The 27,265-nt window shown below is 39.6% G+C and overlaps 1 protein-coding gene across 1 annotated transcript in view; it reads left to right on the top strand.

Moving 5' to 3' along the window:
• LOC138385797 (collagen alpha-6(VI) chain) overlaps positions 1-27,265 on the top strand; it is a 95,452-nt gene that overhangs the window by 50,473 nt on the left and 17,714 nt on the right. The window contains exons 23-32 of the mRNA XM_069472017.1: positions 3,279-3,341; positions 7,712-7,774; positions 8,508-8,558; positions 10,452-10,487; positions 11,236-11,298; positions 14,969-15,031; positions 16,133-16,168; positions 16,289-16,325; positions 18,249-18,260; positions 19,746-20,239. Of these exons, the coding sequence (XP_069328118.1) occupies positions 3,279-3,341; positions 7,712-7,774; positions 8,508-8,558; positions 10,452-10,487; positions 11,236-11,298; positions 14,969-15,031; positions 16,133-16,168; positions 16,289-16,325; positions 18,249-18,260; positions 19,746-20,239 (918 nt within the window). The remainder of the gene's footprint in view (positions 1-3,278; positions 3,342-7,711; positions 7,775-8,507; positions 8,559-10,451; positions 10,488-11,235; positions 11,299-14,968; positions 15,032-16,132; positions 16,169-16,288; positions 16,326-18,248; positions 18,261-19,745; positions 20,240-27,265) is intronic.

The raw sequence follows: 27,265 nt of genomic DNA, 5'->3' as shown, positions 1-27,265 counted from the left end.
TGCCTTGAGAATCTGTTTTTGATTGGTAAATGTGGTTAATAGGTATCTCACTGTATTGTGAGGATGGAGGACTATATCTATTTACCAGTTAGCACAATACCTTGCACAGAATAGATGCTCAATAAAAGGCAGCCATTACAACAAAGCCAATGCAGATTTGACCTCTAGCTAATGCCCTTCCCCTTTAAATGTCCTAAGCTTCTCTTTACATTTCATAGCTATTCTTGAACTCAAGTCAAGGAAACTGTTTGACTCTTTGATATCTTGGAAATGACAGGAAATTTTTTATCTTTCCTTTATAAACCACCATCTTGATCCCTTATCCAACTAGCAGTATTAGAGTAGGTAATTTATCTGGGAACAATCACTGCAGCTTGATCCCCACTCAACCAGTTACAAACCTCAGTTTGGTACTTTGTGGGATCCTGTGTAGGAAGCAGCAGTGGGTTTTCTGATGACGAGGCCCTATATATATTCATCCATCCATTCATCCCCAATATCTTTTATTTTGGAGGTTCTTAAAACAGGTTAATCTCTCATTGGACTTGTGTGTGCTTGGGGTAACTACATATGAAACAATCTCCCAGAAATCTCCATCTCAAAGAGTTCATTATGTCTGAAAGAAGCATGGAAAGTAGGCTCCTAAGCAAAACTTCCAATTTGTAACTTGTTGTCAAGGACAATTAGAATCTCTCTACTTCCCTTCTCTGTGAAGTATGTGAAAATTTCATATGGAAAACCAACAAAATAAACACACTGTTTCATCCCTCTTGGAAATCAGTCATGGATAGGTATCTGGATAGGTAGATAAATAGGTGGGTGGATTGACAGGTTCTAGGTACTGTATGATGTTCCAGAGATATGAAGTTAATAGGATATGCCCCTTCCTTCAAGAAGGATGAAGGCTAGTCTCTAGTGAACAAGAGAGAGAAATAAATTAACAATTATTTACAGAGTAGAGGAATCTGGCACTAACGTGAGACCCAACGTCGGCAAGGGCTTTAGAAATTCTTCCTGAAACAGTGATGCTAAATGTAAGGTTTTCGGAAGAGCCTCTGTACTCTGTACCTCTCCCTAAAGGGAGAAATGGACGAGCTAAGGGTAAAACTTACATAAGTGTGAAGACATAAGACAAACATTTGGTGACTCAGATGGTTTGATGTGCATGAACACAGAGTGATTGACGTAGTCACAGAAGATGAGGCAACAGAGGCAGGCAATATCAAAATTGAGAGATTTTGCATATTAAGCAGGCCTTAAACTTTATTCTGAAAGCTACTCAGAATTGAGAGTTTCAGATAAAGTGCCAGCATCAGCCTAACATTTTAATTCACTCTGACAAAAGGATAGAAAATGGGTTATACAAAGGCCAGGTTGCAGTCAGGAAAGCCAGAAATTTAGGGAGGATTCAGGTGGGTCTGAAGGCAAGTGAGGGCAATGGGCATGGCAGGGGGATGGACGCAGAAAGTGGACAGATTCTGCGGGCCTGGCAGCTGAGTGCTTTTCACAGGTGAGCTAGAAGGAGGGTCTAGGATGATTCTTAGCTTCTGGCTTGGGTTTCAGGGGGAATAAAGGGTGACATTTTTTGATCAAAAAAATATGAGACTAGGAGCATGATTTAAGGTAGATATTATTTTTGATAATTCCTATGGGATATCCAATAGGTATTTTAATATGTGGGCCTAATGTTCAGTTGAGTAGTTGGGACTAGAGATGCACATATTTAGGAGTCATTATGTGGAAGTGGTATGTGAGTCTGGGGGAGCTACTTGGGAAGAGGGGACAAAGGGAGAAAAACAAGGTCAGAGGACAGAGCCTTAGGACAATGGAGGTTTAAGAGGCAAACAGAAGAAAGGGAATCGTTGAAGGTTAATGAAAGGAGACTGGAGAGGGATCAAGACCACTGGTGTTACAGAAGCTAAGGGAGAAGCGTCAAAGAACACGTGATCACACACAAGGTAAGGACAGAAAAACATCAACTGGGTTAAACACAAAGGTCATGGCAGTTAGCGCCATGCAGTGGTGGAAGTGAAAGATGGGAATGGGTTGGGAGCTATTTATGGAGGGTGAAGAAATTGAGACTTTTCTTTTAAGATGAAGAAGGGAGGGGGAAAGATGGGAGGTTCTGGAAAGATTGTCTTCCTTAGCAACCAATTCATTGTTCAACAATCCTATTAGGAAATTTTTCATGTTCAATTTATTACATTTTTAATTTTTGAAAGATGAACATTTGTTTTTGTTCTGAACAAAATAAACTTGCTAAGTGTCATGCTTATTATGCAGATTGGTTTATTTATTTTTGAATTACAACAGCCGTGACCAAAAAAAAATGTGAAAATGATTTCAATTCACTGGAATTAGGATTACTTACAAATACCTGTAAACAGTTTTACCAAAAGAGATTTCTCTTGCCATATGTTTGGATATCCCAAGGGAAAAATCTGATCCCCAGTGTTAATAACAGAGAAAGGCAGTTGTGTAGTGTCTGAATTGAGATTTTAAAATGTTCAGTCTAAAGCTGTTCCAATAAAAAATGCTTTCTAGAATGTTGGAAGCATTTCTGTTATATCTAATAGATTTTTTCATATAGATGTGTGTTATGTTTATCCATCTGCTCAAGTTTTATAATTAAGATCTTAAAGCTTTCTTTATATGGGTCTTATATCTTTCTTGTTAAATTCATTCTAAGCATTTTCAATTTTTTTTCTTTTGGAAAATGGGAATTTCTTTACACTTACTTTTCTAGCTTATCACTAGGAAAGAGGAAACTAGAATATTTCCCTTTGCTATTAATATCTAAATATATTTTGTTATTAATGCTAATTGTTTTTAGTAAAGTTTCTTGAGCTTTCTAATGTACGATTTATATTATTTGCAAATAAAGACCAATTTACCTTAAAAAAAATGCTTTCTACCAAAACAAGGGACCAGTAAGAATATAGTTTAAGGCAAATGTCATTTGAAATGCCTTCTTTAAATGTTAGACATTTTAGCAACATCTGCTCCAAGAGCAAAACAGTGAGAACCTGAAATCTCTTTGGGAGACTCACAAGGAAGTACAATCCTTAAGGCAACATCTGGCATGAATTACTTTATTAATTTTCTTTTATTTACTAGGCTTTATTTGACAGCTGCAATACTTTTTTCCAGAGCAAGAATCAATACAGCCATAACTCTTCTCCCATCTGTGGTTCATTTTCCTCTTCGGAGAGACACAAAGGGTTTGAAGGAAAGTTGCTTTATGTTTTGCTATATTTGCAATCCTTATTTTGTTTCAGGGGCCTCCAGGACCCGGAGGAGAAGCAGGGAATCAAGGCCATTTGGGAAGCCAAGGAAATAAAGTAGGTCACATTCTTTATATCCACCAAAGTGGAGGCTTTCTGCTCAAGAGAACTGTGTCTGTTTGTATTAATATTAGCCAGGGCCCTTTCAACACAAGGGAGAATATATCTCATTGCTCCTAAACCCTGGCTTGATTCTTAGAGAGCCAGTAACCTCTAAGGACATGGGTGTGGACCTTGATGAGGTCAGGGATTCCAGCTCAGCATAATTTCATGAAGGGCTACACCCAATTAAAGCTTGAGGGATCTCAGGGAAAGAGGGCTATTCTGGAGCAGGCCTTCCTTTCTCTCTTCCAACCTCTCTGCATCCCTCCCTTCATTTCCTCCCTTGCTTTTTCTTTTTCTTCCTTCCTTCCTTTCTCCCATTCATACAAACGCTTGCTGAGCACCTTTTGAGACCAAGGCACTGTACTGAGCATTTGGCCAGGCCGAAATGCCTGCTCAAGGAGAGCAGATATCTTTGTTTTATTTGGTAATGCATCCCTAGTGCTTAGAGCAGTTCCTGGCAAATAATGCATGCTTAGTAAACGTTTGTTGAAGGAGTGAATTTCTGGGTTGCCTAACGATAACCTCAACACGAAATGAATGCGGTAGAATTTAGAATATTCTCAAGGCTATAATCTATCACATAAAGTAGACAAGGATGAGGGGCTCAAATGGAGGTTTAAACCTAGCATTAAAAGACATATTAAAAGACTGTTTGTATTAATATTAGCCATTATCCATTCATCATCTACATTGTCTACTTTTTCTTACATCTTCAGCCTCCTCCAGTGTGAAGTGTAAAGCACAGGGTTGGAAAATCCTGGGAGAAGACAGGGTGAACATTTGAGCAAAATTTTTCATTTGAGCATGAAAAATGATCCTGCCTGGCAGGAAAGAACAAGAAAGTCTGTGGTGACTGACTTTATTCAGTAGCCAGTATGTTTGTATCTAAAATTTCTGAATGGAGTAGATGAACACAGCCAGACTTTTGGAGAATATTAAACAGGCAACCCAGTGTAGAAATATGATGAAGCTCGAGAGATTGGAAGCCAGGAGACCAGTTGGGACACCATGATAGTCTCCAAGACAAACAGCGATTGGGTGACTTAACAGGGTGAGGACTTTTGATGATTCCAGAGGACTCTTCCTATAAGAAACTGAGGGAGAGAAGTGGGCTAGATGACTTGGGGCTTCCAGCATGAGTGATAATGTCACCACAGACATAGGAAAGTCACGAGGAAGAGTGCATTGAAAAGAGAAGAAAATCACTTGATTTGGGTGGTAGAGGGAAGTGTTTAGGTCTGCCTGGAGATGTAGGTTTCAGAGTATTGAAGTTTTAATAAAACTCTTGGTGATGCCTATTTGTAAAAAGTGTAAGAGGAAACAGAAGACAATAAATTATTAGGAAAGAAGGAAAATAAACAGAAAAGCATGCTGGATTCTGAGAAGAACTGTTCAAGAAGGGGAAGAGGAGTATCAACTGGCACAGAAAAGTTAAGGAGGGGAGGAGTGGAGACGCCATCATTTTGGTGGCTAAGACACTCCATAAAAGAGTTTCAAAAGTGTAGTGATTCAGAGGAGAGAAATAAAGGGGCACAGGCTACAAAGGACTGTGTTGGCAAGAAAGAAATGGATACAGGGCTACAAACTACTCTTTGGAAAAACGAGGTCTTTAAGAAGAAGAGGAGGAGGGAAGACATTACTCATACTGGTGAGGTGTCTAGGAAAGGTTGGAGTTGGGTATTTCTTTTCAGTGATAGGAGAGACCGTAGCATGTTTATGATCAGAGAAGAGAAAACCAGGAAGAAAGCAGGAGGCTGAAGATGTAAGAAAAAGACAATGTAGATGACGAATGGAGAAATTTCTTGACAAAGAAGATGAGATTTAGAGCATAAGAAAAGGGGTTAGCTTTGTAATGAAGAGCTGCTAACAAGGGCTGCTGTGATGAAGTTGAGCAGTTGAGTGTTGCAAAGATGATTAATTGGAGGATGTAATAAGATATGCGGATGGCAAGAACAGCCAACTTCAAAAGGAAGAGATTTTCTAGGGCATATGGTATAGCAATAATAGTCAGGAAATGAAAGTTTGGAATAGAGACAATGCTGCCGCCTTGCCCTGGAGAAGGCTGTAGGGGATGTGGTGTCACTGGTGAGAATCAAGTTTTTCTGATGAGTAAGGATGTGTGTATGTTGCATGTATATGAAGGCTTTCCACTGGGTGTGATAGAAGGCACCCAGCGGGGGAGGCAGAGACGGCGGAACCCTAGAGCTGGACAGAGGTGAGTGTGGAAGGAGATAGACACAAGCAGGGCAGTTGTGCCTAAGAAGATCATTATTAATAAAAGGAACATGGGGAGTGAGAATTTGGGAGGTAAGTGCCTCAAAGAAAACCCGAACTCTCTGGGCAACCCAGGATAGGCTGAGCCCTCTAGACTTACAGTCCCCAACCCCTGGGCTGCAGACTGGTACCAGTCTGTGTCCTGCTAGGGACAAGGCTGCAGAGCTCCACTGGGCCCACCCCCATCCCCTGGTCCGTGGAAGAATTGTCTTCCGTGAAACTTAGGAATGGGGGAGGGGCACAACAGGAGGTGAGTGGCAGGGGAGCTGCTCCCGTCACTCACATCATGGCCTGAGCTCTGCCCCTGCCCCCAACCTTGGAAAATTTGTCTTCCATGAAACCGGTACCTGGTGACAGACAGTTAGGGACTGCTGCTCTAGACTCGTTATTAACTGAGATAAACCTCAAACATGTACCCCTGCCTTTCTCCAATAAGTTCAAGTTCCCAGGGAACCAAGCAACCCAGCAATTAATCCTGGGTTCAATGCCTGGCTCCACCAATTGACCAAGTATATGGCCCTGGACAGGCCATGTGGCTTTTTCCTTGTTTCCCTACCTTAAAGCAGATGTTCTCAAATTTTAGTGTGTATGCGAATCAGCGGAGAAGCTTATTTAAAAGTGCATATTTCTGGGCTCCGCTCCCAGAGACTAATCCAGTGGGGTCCAAGAATTTTCTTTTATGCATGAACCCTGGATGACTGTGGGATGGGTGGCTCCTAGAGCACACTTTGACTACTACTGCCCTGAAAGAAAGTCATCCGGACAGATAATCTGCTTCCCTTCCATAGAACCCTCTTCTGTTTCACTCCCAGAGTTCAGTGCTGGTGGCCATTTATCCATTTGCACTTCTCACACTTACTGTTCCCTTTCTATCCCTAAAAATGACTTAACCTCTCCCCACCACTTAAGTGTAGGCTGCACACACTTCCACACTCTTTCCACAAAAGTATAGTGTGGAAAGGGGAGAAGGGGTATTGACAGTAACAGGACAGTGATAAGTCATGTTGTTGGTACATACCCCTAATGTGATGTGATGAGAATGTACTTTATCACTGTGGTCTTCCTCTCCCAGGCCCACAGACACAGTCTAATCATCAGGAAAACACTAGGCAAACCCCAGTTGGGGGACATTCTACAAAATGCCTGACACATACTCCTCAAAGCTGTCAAGGTTATCTGAAACAAAGTCTGATAAACTATCCTGGTCTAGAGAAGCCTTAGGAGATTTGACACGTGGTATCCTGGATGGGATCCTGGAACAGAAAAAGAATATTAGGTAAAAACTAAGGAAATCTGAATAAAGTATAGGCTTTTGTTAATAATAAGTTAATATTGATTCAGTTGTGACAAATGTACTCTACAAAATGACATTAGTTAATGTAATGTTAACAACAGGGGCAAGTTAATACGGGATGCATGGGAACTTTCTGTACTATGTCCATAATACTTCTGTCAATCTAAAACTACTCCCAAATTACAATTTTTTATTTTTTAGAAAGAGTTAACCTTCCTTTGTAAACTTGTGTTCATTTTTCCCGTGTAGCTGAACTTTCCTCAACATAATCCTGAGGTTGATTTATAACCCACAGTAGATGTTCTTTTAGTCAGAAACTATTGCCAGGGATGTCGTGAACCCTTGACTATCTTGATTCACAGTCAAAACCTTAAAATTAGATTAATTAATCTGCCATTTTTGCAGCAGCTGGATGATTTATGTGAATCATCATGGAAAATAACTTTGTTAATTTTTTTAAAACAGTACAGAGCTTCCTCCTGGACTCATGGTAAGACATTTTCATGGCACTGAGCTGCTAAGATGGCAGCTTGCACTAAACAATAAGTCAGACGTGCTGAGACTTCAGTTATCAGTGGAGGACTCCTCACTGGCCAGCAATAGCTGTTCCTGTTGTTACTTGCGCAACACACACTCCTGGGCACAAACCAATTGTGTGTAATCCACATGAATGCAGTTGAATCCATGCCATCATTCCTAATTTCCATTGCAAAAACAACCTAACAAGGGGATATTTTATTGTTCTGTTTAACAGGGAGAACCCGGAGATCTGGGAGAAAAAGGAGCTATTGGCTTTCCTGGTCCTCGAGGCTTGCCGGTTTGCATTTTATCACTACCTTTAATCTGGCCCTTGGAATCTTTTAGTGCAATAGACACCTAGTGTGGTTCTCTAAAGAGAGTTTTAAGGATACCATCCCAGTCCAGCTTTATAGTTTTCTAGACATTGAGAGAGATATTATCCTCATCTTGGATTAGTTCCTTGGCCAGCTTTCCCGAGGTGGCAATTCCTGGGTACAAAACATCATGGCTGGGATGCTCTTAAAGTCAAAGTGTCTTTGGCATCCCCATAATCCCCATCAGAGACTCTTCATCAGAAACTGATCCTGTCCTTTCTCCAGTGCTCAGGGCTTCTACAAGGGTCAGACAGTAGTAGCCAATGCCCAGGCATTTAGGTGTTCTTCTTTTTGCCTAGCAAACTGAAAATGGTATTAAAATACAAATGTTATCTGGAAGAGGTAATCCTACTGTCTCTTCTTTCTGAAAAATTATTATATGCCTGATATTTTCTCATGTAATCCTTATAACACTATGAGTAGGGTATAATTATCATTCTCATTTTACAGATGAGAGGACTAAGGGACAGTGCATCTCAGTGTCTGTTACTGACAGTTGCCGTTAGTAACTACCATCACAAAATATCAGTGGCCTGTCCCAGACAGAGAATCCTGCTTCCCAGTTTCCCTTAAGCAAACCAAAAAGCTGATCTCTTGTGAATAAGCCTGCCTTTATCTGTAGTCTGGAACGTTTGTAATTAATCGCTTTGTTTACAGGGTAATGATGGCAGTCCAGGTTATGGTACTGTTGGAAGTAAGGGAGCAAAAGTAAGTCACATCTCCTGGAAGCTAGACATTTTCCATTTACTTTTTGTTGCTTGTTTTGTTTGCCACATTTAAGAGGAAAAAAAGCAGTAAATAAGGCAGTCTTGGACAGTTAGAAATATATTTGGATAATTTATTTACTGAAATCCTGTGGGGAATGTGGTAGAAAAGAAAACAATGTGATGGTTTAGGGTGCAGGAAACAATTGTAACTTGAAAATGAATTTTCTGTTTTTTGCAGTGATATGTGGCTAGGGTCTGACTTGCTGAAAATTACATCTAATCTTAGCAGCCCTGCACTCAAATTTACTCAGGGAGGCATTCCAAAATTTGTTGTACTCTTATCTTGTTTGCTTTAACCATTAGTGAGGGGTTTTACAGAGTTTTTTCCAAATGCATTGAGGCCAAGCAATAACTTAAAAATAAAACTATACATCAGAATGATAATTTTATATTGTCACTGAATATTTAAGTGGCTAGAGCTAAGATAGATAAGTTTACCAAAACCACTGATTTCTATATACCAACAATAACCAATAAGAAGGCATAATGAAAAAGACCCAATCATAATTACAAAATCCACAAAAACATAATATAGTTAAACATAGCCTTTCGGCAAAATGTTTGAGACCTATGACAAAGAATTACTGAGATGGAAAACTTCAGTACCTGAGAGGCATACCAAGATGGAAAGTCTTAAATATGATAAAAGATCAATATAATTTCAAGTCAAATCTCAATGGGAATGATGCAAGAAGCTGTTTGAAAGAATAAAGAACCAAAAGAAGCTAAAACTTTTTTTACTTTATTTCAGTTTTTCAACATGGTTTGAGTATATGAAGTTTGTAATTATGTAAAGAAATTTTTATGTGACAATTTCAAGTAAAAATTCAGAATGTACTCAGAAAAACATTTATGCCAATTGTGCTAAAATTCATTTTTGAAAAGTTGAAATATGACAGTATGTATAATATTTCTGGGTGGTAAGATTTGGATGACTTTTTTCTACACTTTTGATTTCATATATGTTTCAGCATTTATTACTTTTAATAATCAGAAAATTTAATTTTAGGCTGGGCACGGTGGCTCACGCCTGTAATCCTAGCACTCTGGGAGGCTAAGGCAGGAAGATTCCTTGAGCTCAGGAGTTCAAGACCAGCCTGAGCCAAGAGCGAGACCCCATCTCTACTAAAAATAGAAAGAAATTAGCCAAACAAATAAAAATAGAAAAAATTAGCCGGGCATGGTGGCGCATGCCTGTAGTCCCAGCTACTCAGGAGGCTGAGGCAGGAGGATCACTTGAGCTCAGGAGTTTGAGGTTGCAGTGAGCTATGATGATGCCACTGCACTCTAGCCCAGGCAAGAGAGTGACACTGTATCTCAAAAAAAAATTAAAAAATTAAAAAAAGAATATTTAATTTTAAATAAAATATGTATTTTTTTCATCAAATAGGAATTAATATATCTCTTCAACTATGGTCTTTGGCCAAAGTAAGGTAAACAAAGGACCTGAAAATTATCAAGTTTAGACTCTCTATAGGCTTCCCAAATTTCTCCATTAAAATCCATTCTAAGACGATTTCAGAGACACACAGCCAAATGACCACCTATTCTGTTATATGTATGCAGAAGAAAGACAGCTGATTCATAATTCCTCAGATGTGTACTTTTAACCACTTATCTTGGGTTTGTCATGATATTTGGATGAAACCAGTAAATAGTTTAATTTAGAAATTGGAATTAATTTCTCAAATGCTGAGATACAGTTTCCAATTGTTCAGCTCTTCCTTGATACCGAGGTACTAAAACTAAATGAGGCAGCAGGTAAAATTAATGTCAACATAAACCTAATTGGGTGAAGCATGTATGTATTAATCTTTCCTGTTGTCAATTATAGGGGCAAGAAGGATTCCCTGGAGAAAGTGGCCCTAAGGTATTGTGTACTTCACAGTAACTGGAGATCAGTCGGAAATACCCCTGGGCTTATGAAATGTATCCTAGGCCAACAGGAGAATAGTGAATGATATATAAATGTTCTACCTTTGTGGGGAAAAGGAGAGAAGAAGCAGGCAATTTTTTTTTTTCAGTTTTTAAGATTATACATTTGTTTAAAAGTATAAGACTTAAACATATTTCTTTTCTAATTTTTTAGCTCATAGGTACAGAAAGAAAGATAATCCTTTTAAATTTTTTCTTCTCCAATGGACTCCTTCTCCTCTGTCATATATATTTTCTTCTTTGCTCAAAGAAAAGTAAAATGTAAACAAAACCAAAATTGTCTGATTTCACCTGGTTCAATTTTCCCAATATGTTTATAAATTATCTTCAGATAAGTTAGCAATGACATCATTTACCTATGGCTTTTACTTTTTCTAGAAACTCTTACTGAACTCAGTAAATATCAGGTCCTGTGGTAGAATCAGAGGACAAAATAAATGGCATAGTTCATGTCTCCAAGGAGCCCTTGTTTTGGCTGGGAGACAGAAAAGTAAAACAATGACAATGCAATGTGCTATGTAGAGAGCCTTGTAAACAAAAAGGAAAAAGAACTTTAAAGAAGACTGTTAAAAATATATAAATGAAAAATGTGTTCATGTTAGAATCACTTTAAAAACTCAAATATATCTCTGTGAAATATATGCATATTTTAATAACCATTTTATTTTAATGTACTTATTTAGGGTGAGATTGGGGACCCTGGTGACCCAGGAGAGACTGGACCCAAGGGAGCTAGAGGCAAAATGGTAAGCTTCTTAGATGTCAGTTGCTGACAGCCTCCATTACTTTGGGAAGTCCTTCATGCATTTATAATCATTTGAGTTGTCATTTGTTCCAGAAGACTTACAAAATGTGTGTATTTTTTGGTAAGACAAACTTAGAGAAGGGAAATGGATATATTAGACATCCTTCAGTGCTAGCCAGAAGGCAATGAACTATTTGCTTTTAGTGAAAAAGTTCACCTGTTCTGGCTGCCAAGGTACTACTCTTAACACTGGAATTAAGATTGTTTTAAGGAATCCTTGTGATCCAAAACAGGTTTTGCACTGCCAAAATATGGTCAGTTTAATCCTGTCTCCCTGGCAGGTTTGGTGCAACCGAATGCCCACTGGCATCTTGTCTTCAGTGTTAAGGTTCTGTTAAACTACTTTTAATGAAATATACATGGAAAGATCCCCTCCTCATTTGGCTCAAGAGAGAACATTTCTATTTACTATGTAACTGAATATGTCTTTATAATCCTCTGGAGAGGCTTAGATATTGCCTTATGTTTTAGATCACTCTGAATACACACAAGTCTCCAGTACATTTCATCTCATGGGCTAGTCTTGGGTTTCAGTGGGTTGAGAATGGATTTCTTGCATTTGCAGAGTCTTTACATATCTTAGACTGTGTATAAATGAGATGGCTGTTTTATATTTAAAAAAAAACTTAAGATAATTGTCTCTCAATACAGCCTTCATCTTTTTTCCTCAGAACAGCACTGATCAGCCAAACTGGCCTTAATTTGTCATGGCAATTAGCAAGGATTAAAAAAATCTGATTAAAAATTTATACTTGAGGTGGTTTCCAGTTTTGCCTTCATGGTTAATTTTACTCCAATCTAGTTTTCTTTTTACAAGCTATAACAAGAACTTTGTATAGAGATTATTTATGTAAGTTTTACAGGTATAAAATGAGGAAACCTCTCTTTTTCCTCATCTCCTTCTCCCAAGAGGACTGCTTCCCAGCTATAATTCTTTTCCTCAGACATGTTTTTTGGATGGCTATTCTTTAACATTGTGCTCTCAAAAAAAATGAAAAAGACTGATATAATTAGAAAAATAATTAGAAAAGACTTTCAAATTAATACAGATATCATCTACATTGTAGTATTCCTGGACCATTTCCCTTGGCTTGTTAATGAAGTTTAACCTTAAACATCGGAAGCATGCTACTAGTTCAACTGTTTGTTGGGTCCCTCCTCCCAATGGCACATTAATAATTTCTTTTAAAAACCAATAAACTAATGGGAAACAAACTTTCTTTCTTGATCTTTGGAAATACTCCAATTTCTTTTTTGTTCTCCATGTTGGACAATTTATTGCTGTTTGTAACTTGCTTATTCCACCCACCCAGCCGCTTTTTCCACCTTTACATGTGCATTTTTGGAATTAAAGTTTAGACTTTGAAAAATTCCAGGTTTTCTCTTGAAAGAGCTGAAGTTTTTATTAAAAGATTTTGATAAACTTTGCCTTAAATTCTGAGTTCCTCCTCAGTTCTCTTGGAATAGTTATATTCCTAGTTAAAGTTCTATACATCTTCACTTTGATTTTTTTTCCTCAAAATTTTTTTTTAGGCTGGGCTCAGTGGCTCATGCCTATAATCCTAGCACTTTGGGAGGCAGAGGCAGGAGGATTGCTTGAGGTCAGGAGTTCGAGACCAGCCTGAGCAAGAGCAAGACTCTATCTCTACCCCAAAAATAGAAAAATTAGCCAGGCATGGTGGGTGTGCACCTGTAGTCCCAGCTACTTCAGAGGCTGAGGCAGGAGGATTGCTTGAGCCCAGGAGTGTGAGGTTGCTATGAGCTATGATGATACCACTGCACTCTATCCTGGGCAACAGAGCAAGACCCTGTCTCAAAAAAAAAAAAAAAAAAAATTAAATGTTGCCGTGATTTTTAACGTATTTTATTTTGTGTATACGTGTGTTTTGTATGCAGTTTTTTAGTTTTCTTTTTACTAACTTTACACATGTACACAATTTAAAGCAGGGTTTCTCAACGTTAGCACTATTGACAATTTTGGCTGGATAATTCTTGTTGTGAGGGGCTGTCCTTGCATCGTAGGATGTTTAGCCCCATCCTTAGCATCTACCCGCTAGATTCCAGCATCAACCACCCTCCCCACCCCCCCAGCTATGACAACTTAAAATGTCTTCAGACATTGCCATATGTCCCGGGGCGGGGGGCTTGGGAGAAGAGTAGGAAAAATTCTCCCCAGTTCAGAAACTCTCTTAAACCACTGGTTTAAAGAGTCAAAAACTTCACAAGGTTTCTTATTGAGAAAAAAAAAAAAATGACAGTCTCTCCACCCCCTCACCGCCTTCCATTTCCTTCTTCCTAGAAACAACAACTTTCATTTCTGAACTGATTGATTTGGAATTGACAATATGCCTCTAAATATCATGCTTGTATTCTTTCTTAATTTTTTAAGTTTTAGGCATTATAAACTGACTTGCTACTGTAACAGTTGCTGATTTACCTTTCTTAATTTGCCATTTGTCTGAATCTTATCTGAAGACTTTTAGATGCAGCAAATATTCTATCGAATTTAATCCTGACCCAAAGCTTCTGACCTGACCAACACGCTGCGGTTTCCCTCTGTGCTGGTGCCCAGCTGCCACACTGCAGCCCCTCACGTCCACCCTGGGGAGACCCTTTGCCTCTCTTCTGTGTTGGATCTCGGCTTCTTGTTCCCCTTCCCGCACTCCTGTTGGGGTTCCCCCTTGTTTCATGAAAAACTCATCTAGTAGCCTGCTAAGAGATGAATTAGAGGTCAATGTTTTTTTTTACACAGCCAGCATCTGAAAATGGCTTTATTCTACCTTCAGATGTGATTGATATTTTGGCCTGTATACAATTCTAGGTTGGAATTAAATCCTCAGAATTTTGAAGGCAGTCATTTCTCTACTATTTCTAGCTGCTTTTGTTGCTTTGGGGAAGGACAAAGCCATTCTGATTCCTGATCTTTTGAATGTCACCAGTTTTCTCTCTCTGGAACCTTATTGTATTATCCTTCTGTCTCTGGTGTTTTGATACTTCATGGTTTTTATGAGCTGGTGTATGGTCGATTTTTATCCATTTTCCTAGGCATTCGTTAGGCCCCTTGAGCCTAGAAATATGTGTCCTTCAGTTCAAAGAAGTGTTCATTAATTATTTTTATAATTTCTTGCCCTCTGTTTCTCTAGCCCCTGTTTTTAAAATACCTACTTGGTATATTAACATATTCCTTCAATTTTCTTTTCTCTCCTATTTTCTAGCTCTTTGTCTTTTTGCTCTATTTTCTGGGAGAGTTCCTTGAATTTATCTTATAACATTTCTCTCATACTTTAATTTTCAAGAGCTTATTTTTGTTCTGAGAATGTTCCTTTCTTGTGGTAAACCGTTCTTGTTTCATGGTTGAAACATCTCTGTAATAAAAGAAACTAAAATGTTAACAAAGATTATTTCGGGAAGAAAGAATTGCTGGGGACTTTTTTCCTTTCTTTGTGTTTTTTAGAAATCTCCCAGTTTTCTAAAATGAAAGTGAAATTTTCACTTCTGAATTTTCACCTTTGAAATTTAAATTTTTTAATTTGAATTTAATTTTTAATTTGAATGTTAATTATACATATGTGTATAAATGTAACTTTTAAATAAACAAATTCTGCTTTGAGGTATCTGCTGGGCTTCCAGGAGAGCAAGGATCCCCTGGGGAGCCAGGACCTCCTGGACGCAAGGTAAGTAGAAAAGCTATAAGTCACACCAGGTCCTTTCCACTTTAGAAAAATTCAGTGCACGGAATCTTCATTGTCCAAATGTGTGTGCCTTCTGTCTCTGCTGCTTGACCACTGTCTTCTATATTCTTCTACCTTATGGGCTCAGAGGAGAAAAAATGCTGATTAAATATCCCTTGAAAAGTGGGGGAAATTGAGGAAGGAAATGAAAAGTATTAGACTAAATGGTATTTCTCAATTCTCAATGAATTTTATCTGTCCAATCATTGCCCTCTTTCTACATTTAATAAGTGATCATTGAATGAATGGAAGTGGAAGGAAATTAATAAATAATGAATATGATCAAAGTTGCATTCACATGAAACTTATTTGCTTCAGGGGTTTGGGTGGGGCTCCATGGCATTTTTTCTTGGGTGTCTTTTTCTGAGAAAAGCCAGACTCTTCCTGTTCCAAAGGTGGAATTGAACACATGAAATTAAAACCAATTCCACTTTGTTCTTTCCCCAACCCAGACAAATATGTGTATATATATTTTTTTTCATTCATTTTTTGGAAGGTAGTTGGGATACCCTTTCCAGATGTTCAGTTTGAATCTCAGCTTTTTGTCATCCAGCCAGTGAAGGGAACAGATGAATGCTCGGTTCTGGCTGCTGTTCAGTGGCCAGGGCAGAACCCTGGCCCATGGGGGTTGAAGAACTCTAAACCTCTGCTGTAGGGGAGAGGCAGCCACACACGTAAGGTTCAGCCTTAGCTAGTCCTGAGTCATAGGCCTGCCCCAAAGCTCTGCAGCCAGTGTCAAGTTGTCGACTTCGTTCCTGGAGTCTGGACAACCTTCATCATCTGGGGATAGAGCTGGAGGAAAGTAGCCTTTGGAGGCCTGGGTGCGTCAAGCTTGATGCTTGTAGTTTGTTCCCCTCAAAATATTGCTTGTAATTAGGTGATGCGTATCTACCTGTATTCTTTTTTTCCCCCTCTTATTTTTCTAACTTAATAAGAGTTAGCCTTTAAAAGTTATCATTTTCTTAGGCTCATGTTAGTGCATGTTCTGGCTACTGATGTGTGTGTCTAGAGCCATTAAAATTTTTTGTCTGTTTGTTTCTCTAGGGTGTGAAAGGTGCCAAAGGATTGGCTTCGTTTTCAGTATGTATCTCCTGACTACAACAGAGTGCTCTGAGCACTCCATTAATTTATTTATTTTTAAACTTCAGGGTCAAACAGTCTGTGTTGTGTAATTCTTTCTTTTTTATTTTTGAACTGCAGACGTGTGAGCTTATTCAGTATGTGCGAGACCACAGTCGTAAGTACCCTGCTTAAAATGAGTGCCCAAGTTATCAGCATTCATAGAAGGAAAACAGGAGCTCTGAACTCAGAAGTGAGACAATTTACCAGCCAACTTCTTAAAATTAGAGATGTCACTGCATATATTTTGAATCAGCATAGACTGGTGACTATTAACTCCCTCTCTGGCTGCCAGCATCTCTATTAGAGCCTATTCCAAGCACTAAGCAATAATATATCTAGTGCTTTTAATCTGGAGAAAATTGAGGTTTAAGGTCAGCATTCTCTTAATGGTGAAATTAATCAGTGAAGAGTCACAAGGAACTTTTTAAAAATGATTATTAACACCTGCCAGTAACTCATGGGATTAAATTCACCTGGTATGCAAGAAGCAGCTGTGATAACAGGGTGGACACCTGGTGGGTGGCAGCCCTGACTTTGATTACTTTGGTTTACTGTTTGTTATTCCTTTCCTTAAAAGGTATGTTTGATTGCTTTTAGTTGAGCTGATTTGCTTATAAAATTCATAATTTCATTCTGCCAATGTTTTTTCTCTCTCTCAAAATTTTTAAAAAAATATATTTTGATTTCACAAATGTTCATTTGAATTTGTTTTAAGACCCTTGTATTAAATAATAGCCTCTTCTATCAAAATATCTTGGTGCCATCAAAAAATTTCACGTACAAGATTAGGAGAGAGTTGACTATTTAATGTTCACCTACAAGTGCATAATAACTTCTCAAATAAGTAATATGACTGAAAGGAGGAGTCAAAAGTTCCCTTAAAGCACTTTGGGGGAGAAAAATAGACAAATTAAGAGCCCATTTCTGTAGAGAGCATTGGTCTCCATGACACAGACTTTTAAAAGCTCAGAATGCAGTGTTCATCAGAACTCTGTTTTTCCATATCAGAATGGAACCACAATGGGAAGCAAAATACATACATATGTTGGGGCATGAAAGTTGGTTGTTTTTGGGTGAATTAGCAGAGTAGGTTTTCTGACATAGGAGCCATGTGAATTGTAATGGCTCAAGGGCAGATCCAAGTGTGACGGGACTTGATCTTTAAAAATTTGAGGTGCTCAATACAAAAATCACAAATCCAAAAGTAGATACAAAGTTACTTCAAAAGTAAGTGTTACTTAGAACAAAAAAGGAAATAACGAGTAACTTCTGTATATTTTATAAGAGCATGTGGTCATATGAACATGACTAGGGCCCTGCCCAGGAAAGACTTTGCAAGGGGACCCTGTAAGTGAGAGGTCTCAACTAGCGCTGTCCAACAGAAGTTTCTGCAATGATGGAAGTGTTCACTGTGCTGTCCGATACAGTAGCCACAAGTCACATGTGGCTTTGAGCACTTGAAATATGGACAGTGTAACTGAGAAGTTGAATTTTTAATTTCATTTAATTTTAATTAAAGTTTTAGGAGGCTGTGAATGCCATGTTGGACAATGCAGGTCTAAAGCAAATATTCATTTGCTTCAGAGTAAATCTATCTTTGACATTTATATAACATATAAATATGCACATATACAAACATATAGACATACTGTGTGTGTATGTGTATATATAATTGACAGCTTATGGGTACCTAAGTAGGAAAAATTTGGAGTAAAGAGAAGTTAGGACCTTTTAACTTTCCAAATTCAGTGCACCGCCCTGCAACATCATATTCCCTCCCAGGCAAAGATTCTTTGCCTCTGACAGCTGGCTGCAGGCTGCTGATTGATGGCTGTAAATTGTCCCACTTCTTCTCCCGTCCCCTTCCCTACGTTGGGCTTTGTCTACATTTTCTCCAAACCCTATCTGTTACCTTGATTTTTGAGTCATCTACAAAAAGCAGACAGAGCAGAACATCACTGTCCTGATTTTCCTACACAGCACAGAACTCTATTCTCCTACCAAATAATAACTGATGTCCTCTGTTCTTCTTTCCCAGCTGGTGGACACGGTGAGTAATCTTTATTTACAGCATGTCTTAATCAAGCTCCAAAATGTCATACATCTGGAAAGATGAATTAGAGCCATGCATTGGCTGCCAACTGATATAAATTTTATCCGGGCTTTCTTTGGTGCTTCATACTGGTAGCAGAGTCCTGCCTCCAATAAATCACTCAAGTTTTAGCTGAGCTTCACAGCTATTTCTCAACCAAGTATTTTTTTATTTTTATTAATGTCTTAATGAGTAACATCACCATTCAAGTTACTTCTAGATTTTTTTGATACTATTTCTCACCCCTTCATTTTCTTTCTCTGTCATATTGTCTCTGTAGTCCAGTGGTTAGGGATTAAGATGCAGAGGGGGCAAAATAAAAGTAGGGAAGATCAGATGGCAGGTAAGCCGAATGCACAGCTCAGATAATGCTAAATCCATGGAGCTCGTGCCTGGTGTTAATTACCAAGTTGGCTTAATATTTTTCAGTGCCGGTTTTCAAGTATGTTACAAATGCTTCCTGACATGTTTTGGTATAAACCCCTCATCACTCTCTTATATATTTATATTCTTACACCTTCTGGATAAACCCGCCAACCCATGCCCTCTGATTGCTTGTTTGTGCATTTAATAAATATTTACTGAAAGCCTACTTTGTGCCAGTATCTGTCCTAGGCACTGGTGACACAGAGTTGAATAATGGACATGCTTCCTGTCCTCAGAAACTCCCATTCTCGTGGAGGATCCAGATAATAAATAAACAAATATGGGTGAATTAAGAACCTTATAGTTGCTGTGAATGAGATTAAGCATAGGATGCCCTGTCACAGGATAGTGGGAGGGGAGAGATGTTTTGGATGGAGGGCTTTTCTTGTAGGCAGTGACATTGAAGTTTGGAGTGAAGAATAAAAAGGAGCCAGCTTCAATAGCTAGGGAGAGAGAACTGCAAGTGCAGAGGCCGTGAAACAGAACAGACCTGGGTGTCTCCTAGGAACCGACGGAGCCCAGTATGACTTAGATACATTTAGGGAAAAGGAAAGTGTCCCGTGAGAAAATGGGGAAATAGGCAGGGCCCGGAGCAAGCTGAGCTTTGCAGTTATAATAAGGAGGCTGGATTTTATTTGAATTGTGATGGGAGGGTATTAAAGAGTTTGTTGAAAGTATTGAGGGGGAGGAGCATGATCTGATGGACAATTTTTTATTTCTTTAAATTTCAGAATATGGGGGTATAAACATTTTGGTTACATAAATTGCTTTTGTACCGTTGAGTCAAAGTGTGCTGATAGACAAGTTTTTAAAGCTTACTTGAGCTGCTGTGGGAAGAGTGGATTGCAGGGGGCATAATTATTCAAGATTTAAATATTTGATATTTTACATGTTTGTTTTAATGCTTACGGTATTATTTATAAATATTTGAAAAGTTAACATTTAAAATTACTTTGCCTTCTATGTATCCTTTTAAGTAAGGTTGCTCTGTGATAAGGAACGTGTTCTCGTCTTCAGGAAAACCCGAATGCCCTGTGCATCCGACCGAGTTGGTGTTTGCGCTAGACCAGTCCCGGGACGTCACGGAGGAGGAATTTGAGCGGATGAAGGGGCTGATGGCTTCCCTGGTGAGAGACGTCAAGGTCCGGGAGAACAGCTGCCCCGTGGGAGCGCGCATTGCCATCCTCTCCTACAGCTCCCACGCCAGGCACCTCGTCCGCTTCTCAGACGCCTACGAGAAGAACCGACTGCTCAGGGAAATTGAAGCAATTCCTTTCGAGAGATCTGCAGCCAGCCGGGAGATTGGCAAAGCAATGAGGTTCATTTCCAGGAACGTCTTCAAGCGGACGCTCCCGGGGCCGCACACGAGAAGAATCGCCACGTTTTTCAGCAGCGGCCAGTCCTCCGACGCCCAGGCCATCGCCACGGCCGCCATGGAATTCAGCGCGCTGGACATCGTTCCCGTGGTGGTGGCCTTCGGCAACGTGCCCTCGGTCCGGCGCGCCTTCGCGGTATGCGGGGCGCCCTTCACAGAGCAGTTCTAATGGCTTTGCCTGTATTCAGAGCCCCTGTAAGAAAGTATAGGACTACACTTCCATGCCTTCAAAATCAAGGTCATTTGTTTGGAAGTTTTGTAGAATTCTGGATTGGCAGAGTAGAATCATAAGTATTCGTTACTGTGTGCCGGCAACATGCTATGCCCTTTATGTGCATTATCTGTTTAATTCTCACAAGTAGCGGGTGTAAGATAGATACAGCTGTTATTCCCATTTTGTAGGTGAGAAAACTGATCCTGGAGAAGTTAAGCTACTTGTCCAGGTTCACACAGCTCTAAGAAGTGGCAGTATCAGGACTCGACTCGAGGTTTGCTATTCTAGTGCTTCCGCACTCTACTCTCTGAGTTGCCTCTGTATGCAAACATACTGAATCAGGCGGCCAATAAACATATTTGTCACTTAGATAGCCAGGGTAGTAGTCATTGCTGTGTGATGAAAACCAATTGGCTGGTTTTATAACTTCACCACTTATGTAAAGATCCAAATCTTAAACCATTCCAGTTATAGTTTCTTGGATTGAGGATTAAAATCTTCATGTGTAGCATTCCTAAATACATCACCTGGGATTAAGATGGCCATGGATAACTTTAAAACACCCTGTCAGTAGTGGCTTAGTGGCAGGGCTCCATTGCAGAGGACCTGCTGGGGCCAGCAAAGCATCCTTCCCGTCAGCCGTATTGGCCCAGTGTGGTGCTCTCTTCTCCATTCATGTGGAGACAGACTGTGAGGAAGGGCTCCAGGGAGCAGCAAAAACGTATCGGAAAATGCAACCTAAATAAAAAGACCAGCCATTTGAAAATTACTTCATTTAAAGAAAGGAAGGCAAAAAGCCACTAAATCATTGGCTTCAGATGTGTGAAAAATCATTACTGGAGAAAATTAGCCAGCTGAATTCCAACTTTACAAAATCTCATCTTAGAGGACCTAGGAGTAATGGCAATAGGAAACTTCTAGTTAGGCTTAAATAAGAACTTTCTGAAGGCAATTTTGATTTATTGTTGGCACGGATTGAATGGTCTAATACAGGTGGTCAACACCTTTTTCTGAAGGCTTTTTACAGGGCAGTCACTCACCTGTTGAGGGTGACGTCTGTCTTTCCTGGAGACTGAAGCCTAGCATTAAGTGGCCTTTTGAGGCCCTTTCCAGCTCTATAATTTTCTATGAAAGTGTTGAAATAAGCAGAACAGCACTGAAATGTATTTCTCATCTGTATATGGAAAACAGTACTTTTTTTCCTAGAGTTGGTATGAAGATTAAATGATGCAACACTGTATTAGTGTCTAGTACATAGTAGGCACTCAAGAATGATATCTTTTGCTTTAATTATCATCCAGTTGCTTGATGCTAAGCTAACATATGTTTAATAATAATGAAATCTAGGTTGTAAAGCAGCCAAAATGCTATTAGTATCATTGAAGTATGCAAAAGAAAAGGCTGACGCATCAGGCCCAGGAAGATGCACATGAATTAGAAAAGATTGGGCCCAGGCTATGCAAATGTAGCTGCCATGAGAAGTAGCAGCTCAAAAATTCTCTAAGTGATTTTGGTTACACAGAGTCCTCATAATTCCCCCATCCCTTGGCTTTATTTAGTCACAAAATAAGAGTCAGCTTTACATCCTGATGCAAATAATCGATGGCACTTGTGATATAAACTTAAACTGACACATTTCCACCCACCCACCAACTCAAAGGTATGTGCACAGCATATAATTCATGAAAAAGTATTTTGTTATTAAACGTTTGAGTGTTCACAATCTCACTTAGAGATTGATTGATCTGATTTCTCAATTCTACCCAACCCACCTAAAGACTCTTTACTCCTTTTTTGAAGGAGTTCATCTCAAAAGAGCACCAAGGAAGATTTAAATTCTTGATAATGACCTTCATAAATCTAAGCAGCATTGGCCCCCAACACCCCTTAGGAAGAAGAAAGTTAGAGATGAAGTCAGAATTGGTGCCAAGGTTTATTCATTCAACAAATGTTTAGTAAGCACCTCATACACACCGGTTGCTGTCCTAGGCTGTGAGGATACACGAGTAAACTAGAAAACCAAAAGGCTTACATGGACGTTAGAGGACGAAACTAAACAGAATTGTCTGGAAAAGCTCAAAAACAGAGGCATATATACAAGTTGGTTAGAACCCAGTGCCTGATGTTATAGAAGAGAAATTACATTACTATTATACTTCTTTTTGCCTTCTTTTTCTTTCTTCTATCCATTTCTTCCATCGTGCTTTACCTATGATTAAATTATTGTTTGCTACTATTTTTTAAAAACGGAACTCAAAAACTTAATGACAGTGTATTTTTATTTGGGGGCCATATTTTATGACTGTAGTTTGTTTCATACCCATATCATGGCTTCTCTAAATCCTGATTCATCTGAGAGTTCTGTAGTCCAGCCTGAAATTGATACCTGTGCAGATGTGTAGTGAGACTCAGAAGCAGCTGCTTGGACAGCGTGGGCTGATTTCCCTATGTTTCTTAGCAAATGGACTGTGATCACGCGCTATCTTGGAAGTTTTCTATGATGGTATGAAGTTGAGTGATGAGCTATGCGTCCCTTCTGAAATAGAAGACCATTTTGGACTGGAAAAACTTCAGTCTCAACTTTGTTTTGTCACTAGGATTATTCCTTTCAATTTGGTAATTGCCTCTTCCGGTGAAATTTTACTTGCTGTATATTAAGACTTCTAATCTAGGGTGGGTCTCCCTTACCAATATTCTTATAAGAAATATGTCTCCTTTTTAGCTAGCCTATCTTTTTTTCCTTTTATTCTGCTGTTCGGCAGAATACAATAAGTGTAGTATTTGGCATTATATCAATAGATAATTCTTGTGATTGAAGACAGAGTTGAAATGGGATGGGGGTCTTTAATGGAAAACTTCAGCATTTTAAGCACCCAACTTTTTATTCTGAAAAGGATTTTCCTTTGTTAATATAAATTGTCTGTAGAAAGATTATTAATAATTATATTTTTTTTCTTGAGTGCATCAATTTATAGAGCCCCATGATGTTTAGAGAAGAAAGAACAGTGTATCATCCGGAAGCACTTGCCGAATGCCCCAAATCACCCATCTGTGCAGGTTACAGTTGTACACTCTTCCAAGCTGCTGCTGCTTTGAATCCACAGGAAAATGAGCAGTAAGAAGTGTGAACAATAGGACCCTTTTATTTTAAATCCCCAGCTCACATTCAGTTTAAGGAATTTTTCTGTCATATGCTAACTATAGCTCTTCCAATGATATGTGGTAGGATGATCTCTAAAACCACGTCTTCCAAACTTTATTAAGAGGTTATGTATCCAGAGGGTAGGGAGTGCGGGGGTGTCAGAGGAGAGCACCGGCCCTCTGTGGACTCGCCCTGGTAAAGCAACTCACTAGAATCAATGACAGAAATGATGTTGCTTCAAGTTGGCGCCAATATGTTTATGTAATTAAATGTGAGTATAAATTTAACAACTAGGGCTACTCCCCAGAAATACAGAAGTTGTTGCATTGTAGATATACAGACTGCAAAATTAGTTAGCAAATGGCAGCAATCTCTCGGCAACATCTTGAGAAATACTGCTCTGAATTAAATTAGGACCCACTGATACAAAGCTACAATCATGAATGTAGCTCATACAGAAAATAAAAGGTAGGTCTTGTTTGGGGAGAGCAAAATTTAAACTGAAGCCTCCCATATTCCAGCCACCTCTGAGGCTCACTTTCCTCATCTGTGAAATGGTGGAGTTGGATTGCATGGTTCCTAAGATTTCTTCTACCTGAAATATCCTGTGCTTTTTTTCCTCTGGATCCTGATAGTTGTCAGTGAGAAAGCTCTTGGCCCCTCCCAACTGGTCTGACCAGTGCTCTCTGAACTGACACTGGGTTTGATTTCCAGTTAATGATCACAGTCCAGATGGAGTGAAGGTGTGATTCCCTTGAAATTGTGCACACACAATTCAGCATTTTTCCTAAGCATCCATTTGCACAAAGAATCAGCAGGCAGTGCGGATTTTACTGAGATAGTGAGTCACAGGGAGGGCATTGCCATCACGTAGAGCACTGCATTCGACCACAGAACGTAGCATGTGTTACCACCACTCTGTCCTTTCTCCACTGCTCTACCATCACGTGGTTTCCGTGGTGGTGGTGGTGGTGGGGATGTCCCCTCATAACACATAATGCTTATTTTCACTACTTTTTGTTTCTTCCCTCTCAGGCTTTCCCTGGCACTGTTTGTTTCTTTTTCTATGTATCTGTGTCTAGAAACTTAGCTGAAAGCTTCAGTTATCACGTATCCCCTCAGAGCCTTCCCCTCCAACCCAGACAGCTTATGAAGGCAAACACAGTGGTCTTGCAGAGAGGACTTCTAGCGAGCACAGATTTCTCTCTCTCTTACGCACAAAAGAATAAAAATGGGCAGAAGCAAAGATCCACCTGAGGCAAAGTCATTCTCTCCTCCCAATTTCCCCTGCTCCTGAGTCCACAAGACAGGATATGGCCAGCCTACAGCCTACGGCTCCATTAGCTTTTACCACTGAAAACAGACTCACTGCCCTGAGGACCCCAGTGCCAGATTTCTGAGAGAATGGGCCTGAGTGGCTCAGATGGCCATGGTTTTTAATAACCATCTAAACATTTTCTACCCTAAATTTGCATTTCCACAGGGATGGCTCTTAGGTAAAACAAGGTAGAAAATTTGCACCTCAAAGGTACAGAACTGGATTTCAAGCCAAATACCATTATTTACGGAGCCAAAGAAAGGCCTAAATAGGAAGCCCAGTTAAGACACAATTGTCAAAGGTGGGGCTTGTTATACAGATTTAAGTCTTTGCCTTCTCCACTGCAGAAGTTCCTAGTGATTTAGGTGCAGAGAGGGAGATGCTCTTACAAATGAAGCTTCCGTTTATAGATGTAAATTTCTTTTACAAAAAAGAATCTCAACTAAAAATAGACAGTTTCTGAACTCACGTTGTATTTTTTTTAACTAGATTACAGTCAGCTCTCTGTATCCATGGGTTCTATTATACATCTATGGATTCAAGTGAGGATGGAAGATAATCAAAAATAATAAATGATAACAATACAACTATAAAAAAGAATGAAGTATAACAACTATTTATATAGCATTTACATGGTATTAGGTATCGTACATGATCTAGAGATGATTTAAAGTATATAGGAGGGTGTGCATAGATTATATGCATATACTATGCTGTTTTATATAAGGGACTTGGGCATCCATGCATTTTGGTATCCATGGGGAGGTGCCGGAACCCATCCTTCAAGAATACTGAGGGATGACTCTGAGTTCAGAGTGGAACCCATTAACTGGTAGGACAGACAAAGCATCTTCTATGCAGGACTGAGATAACTTTCACTATTGTTCTGATCTTAAGATTTTGATCAAAACACAAAGGTAGTTAAAGAAGCAGACCCTGGCTGGGAGTAGTGGCTCCTACCTATAATCCTAGCATTTTGGGAGGCCAAGGCAGGAGGATCACTTGAGGCTAGGAGTTCAGGATCAGGCTGGGCATTATAGTGAGACCCCTGTCTCTACCAAAAAAAAAAAAAAAAAAATGCCGACATGGTAGCATGTGCATAGGCCCAGCTATTCAGGAGGATGAGGCAGGAGGTTTGCTTGAGCCCAAGAATTTGAGGTTATAGTGAGTTATGATCGTGCCACTGCACCTCAGCCTGAGACACAGTGAGACCCTGTCTCTAAAAAATAATAATAAAAAGCAGGCCCTGTTGGTCAGAGGGCCCAACTTCTATAAACAACTGTTTGGGGTTTTTATATGTCTTTGTGGCAGAAAAGTAACTAATCGAATAGGTTACTAAATTTAGAGTAGGCAGAGGAGGATAAAGAGAAAGAAGGAGCAGTCAGAGTTTGTCAGTGTTTTTCTCCTCGTCAATTAGTTGCTTAAGCTTTTCATTTAGTCTTTTGGAAGCCTTTGCATGCCAATCAAAAATACATCCCATTGTTTCAGAGGTGTTCAGGATCTGCCCCTTTTTTTTTCTCTGAAGTGCCCTGTAGATGAGCAATTTTGTTTAGGTTAAATCTTCCCCACAGTAGCCACCCATTTCTCTAGAAAAGCACAAGTTTCTGAAATGGGAGATTCCTTGGATTCAGATGAACCCACTTTTCTATCTTCTGTAACCTTACCTATCTACTGAACCCAGTCTAGCTTCTGCCTGACCCAGCCAGACAACTGAGGACTCTAACAGGATCCAGTCTGATCCAGGACCCAGCCCACTCTAAACATTGCTCAAATAAACTCACGGAGCTCAAATACAAGTTCATGGGGCTTGAATCCAGGAGAGAACTTGCCCACAACCCAGCAGCTGTGAGAGATCAGTGGACACAGTGGGCCCAGCGGGTACTTCTGCTCGATCTGTGCGCCTGAGGGTCATTGGAGGTCTACTTCAGATCCCGCTTCTGATGCCGGACTATTAAAAGCTTTAGGCAAATTGAATTTTGCAGGGTTTAATTGAGCAAAGAATGATTTGCACATCAGGCAGCCCTCACAACCAGAAGTTCAGAGAGCTGTGCTTCACTACGTGAACAGACAGCATGCATGGATGGAAAATGGAAGTGAGCTACACAAACAGCTTGGTTACAGCTAGACTTCTGCCTTATTTGAACATGGTCTGATCAGTTGGCTGCCTGTGATCGACTGAAGCTTGGCTGCTGCGATTGGCTGAAACTCAGCTATTTGTTACAAAAGTTTACTCCTCAGTTAGATTTTCTGTTAGTTTATGTACTAAGTTAGGTTGCAGTTCATTACGTGACTCAAAGTATGGAGGCATCCTCAGGCCAAATTTAATTTAACACCATCCCTGGTCCAATCAGCTCTAAAAGAGAGACCCCATATGAAAACAACCTCCAAAGTTCTACATCTATAGATTGAGTATAGGAAGGAAACTTCCCAGAGAAAGAGGGAAGTTGTTAGCTTAAGACAGTAGGATCACAGGAGAAAACTAAAATGT

The sequence above is a fragment of the Eulemur rufifrons genome, chromosome 7 (genome assembly GCF_041146395.1).
Source record: "Eulemur rufifrons isolate Redbay chromosome 7, OSU_ERuf_1, whole genome shotgun sequence".
Classification (NCBI taxonomy): Eukaryota; Metazoa; Chordata; class Mammalia; order Primates; family Lemuridae; genus Eulemur; species Eulemur rufifrons.
The sequence above is the reverse complement of the archived record's forward strand: the minus strand, read 5'-3'. Positions and strand labels throughout refer to the sequence as shown.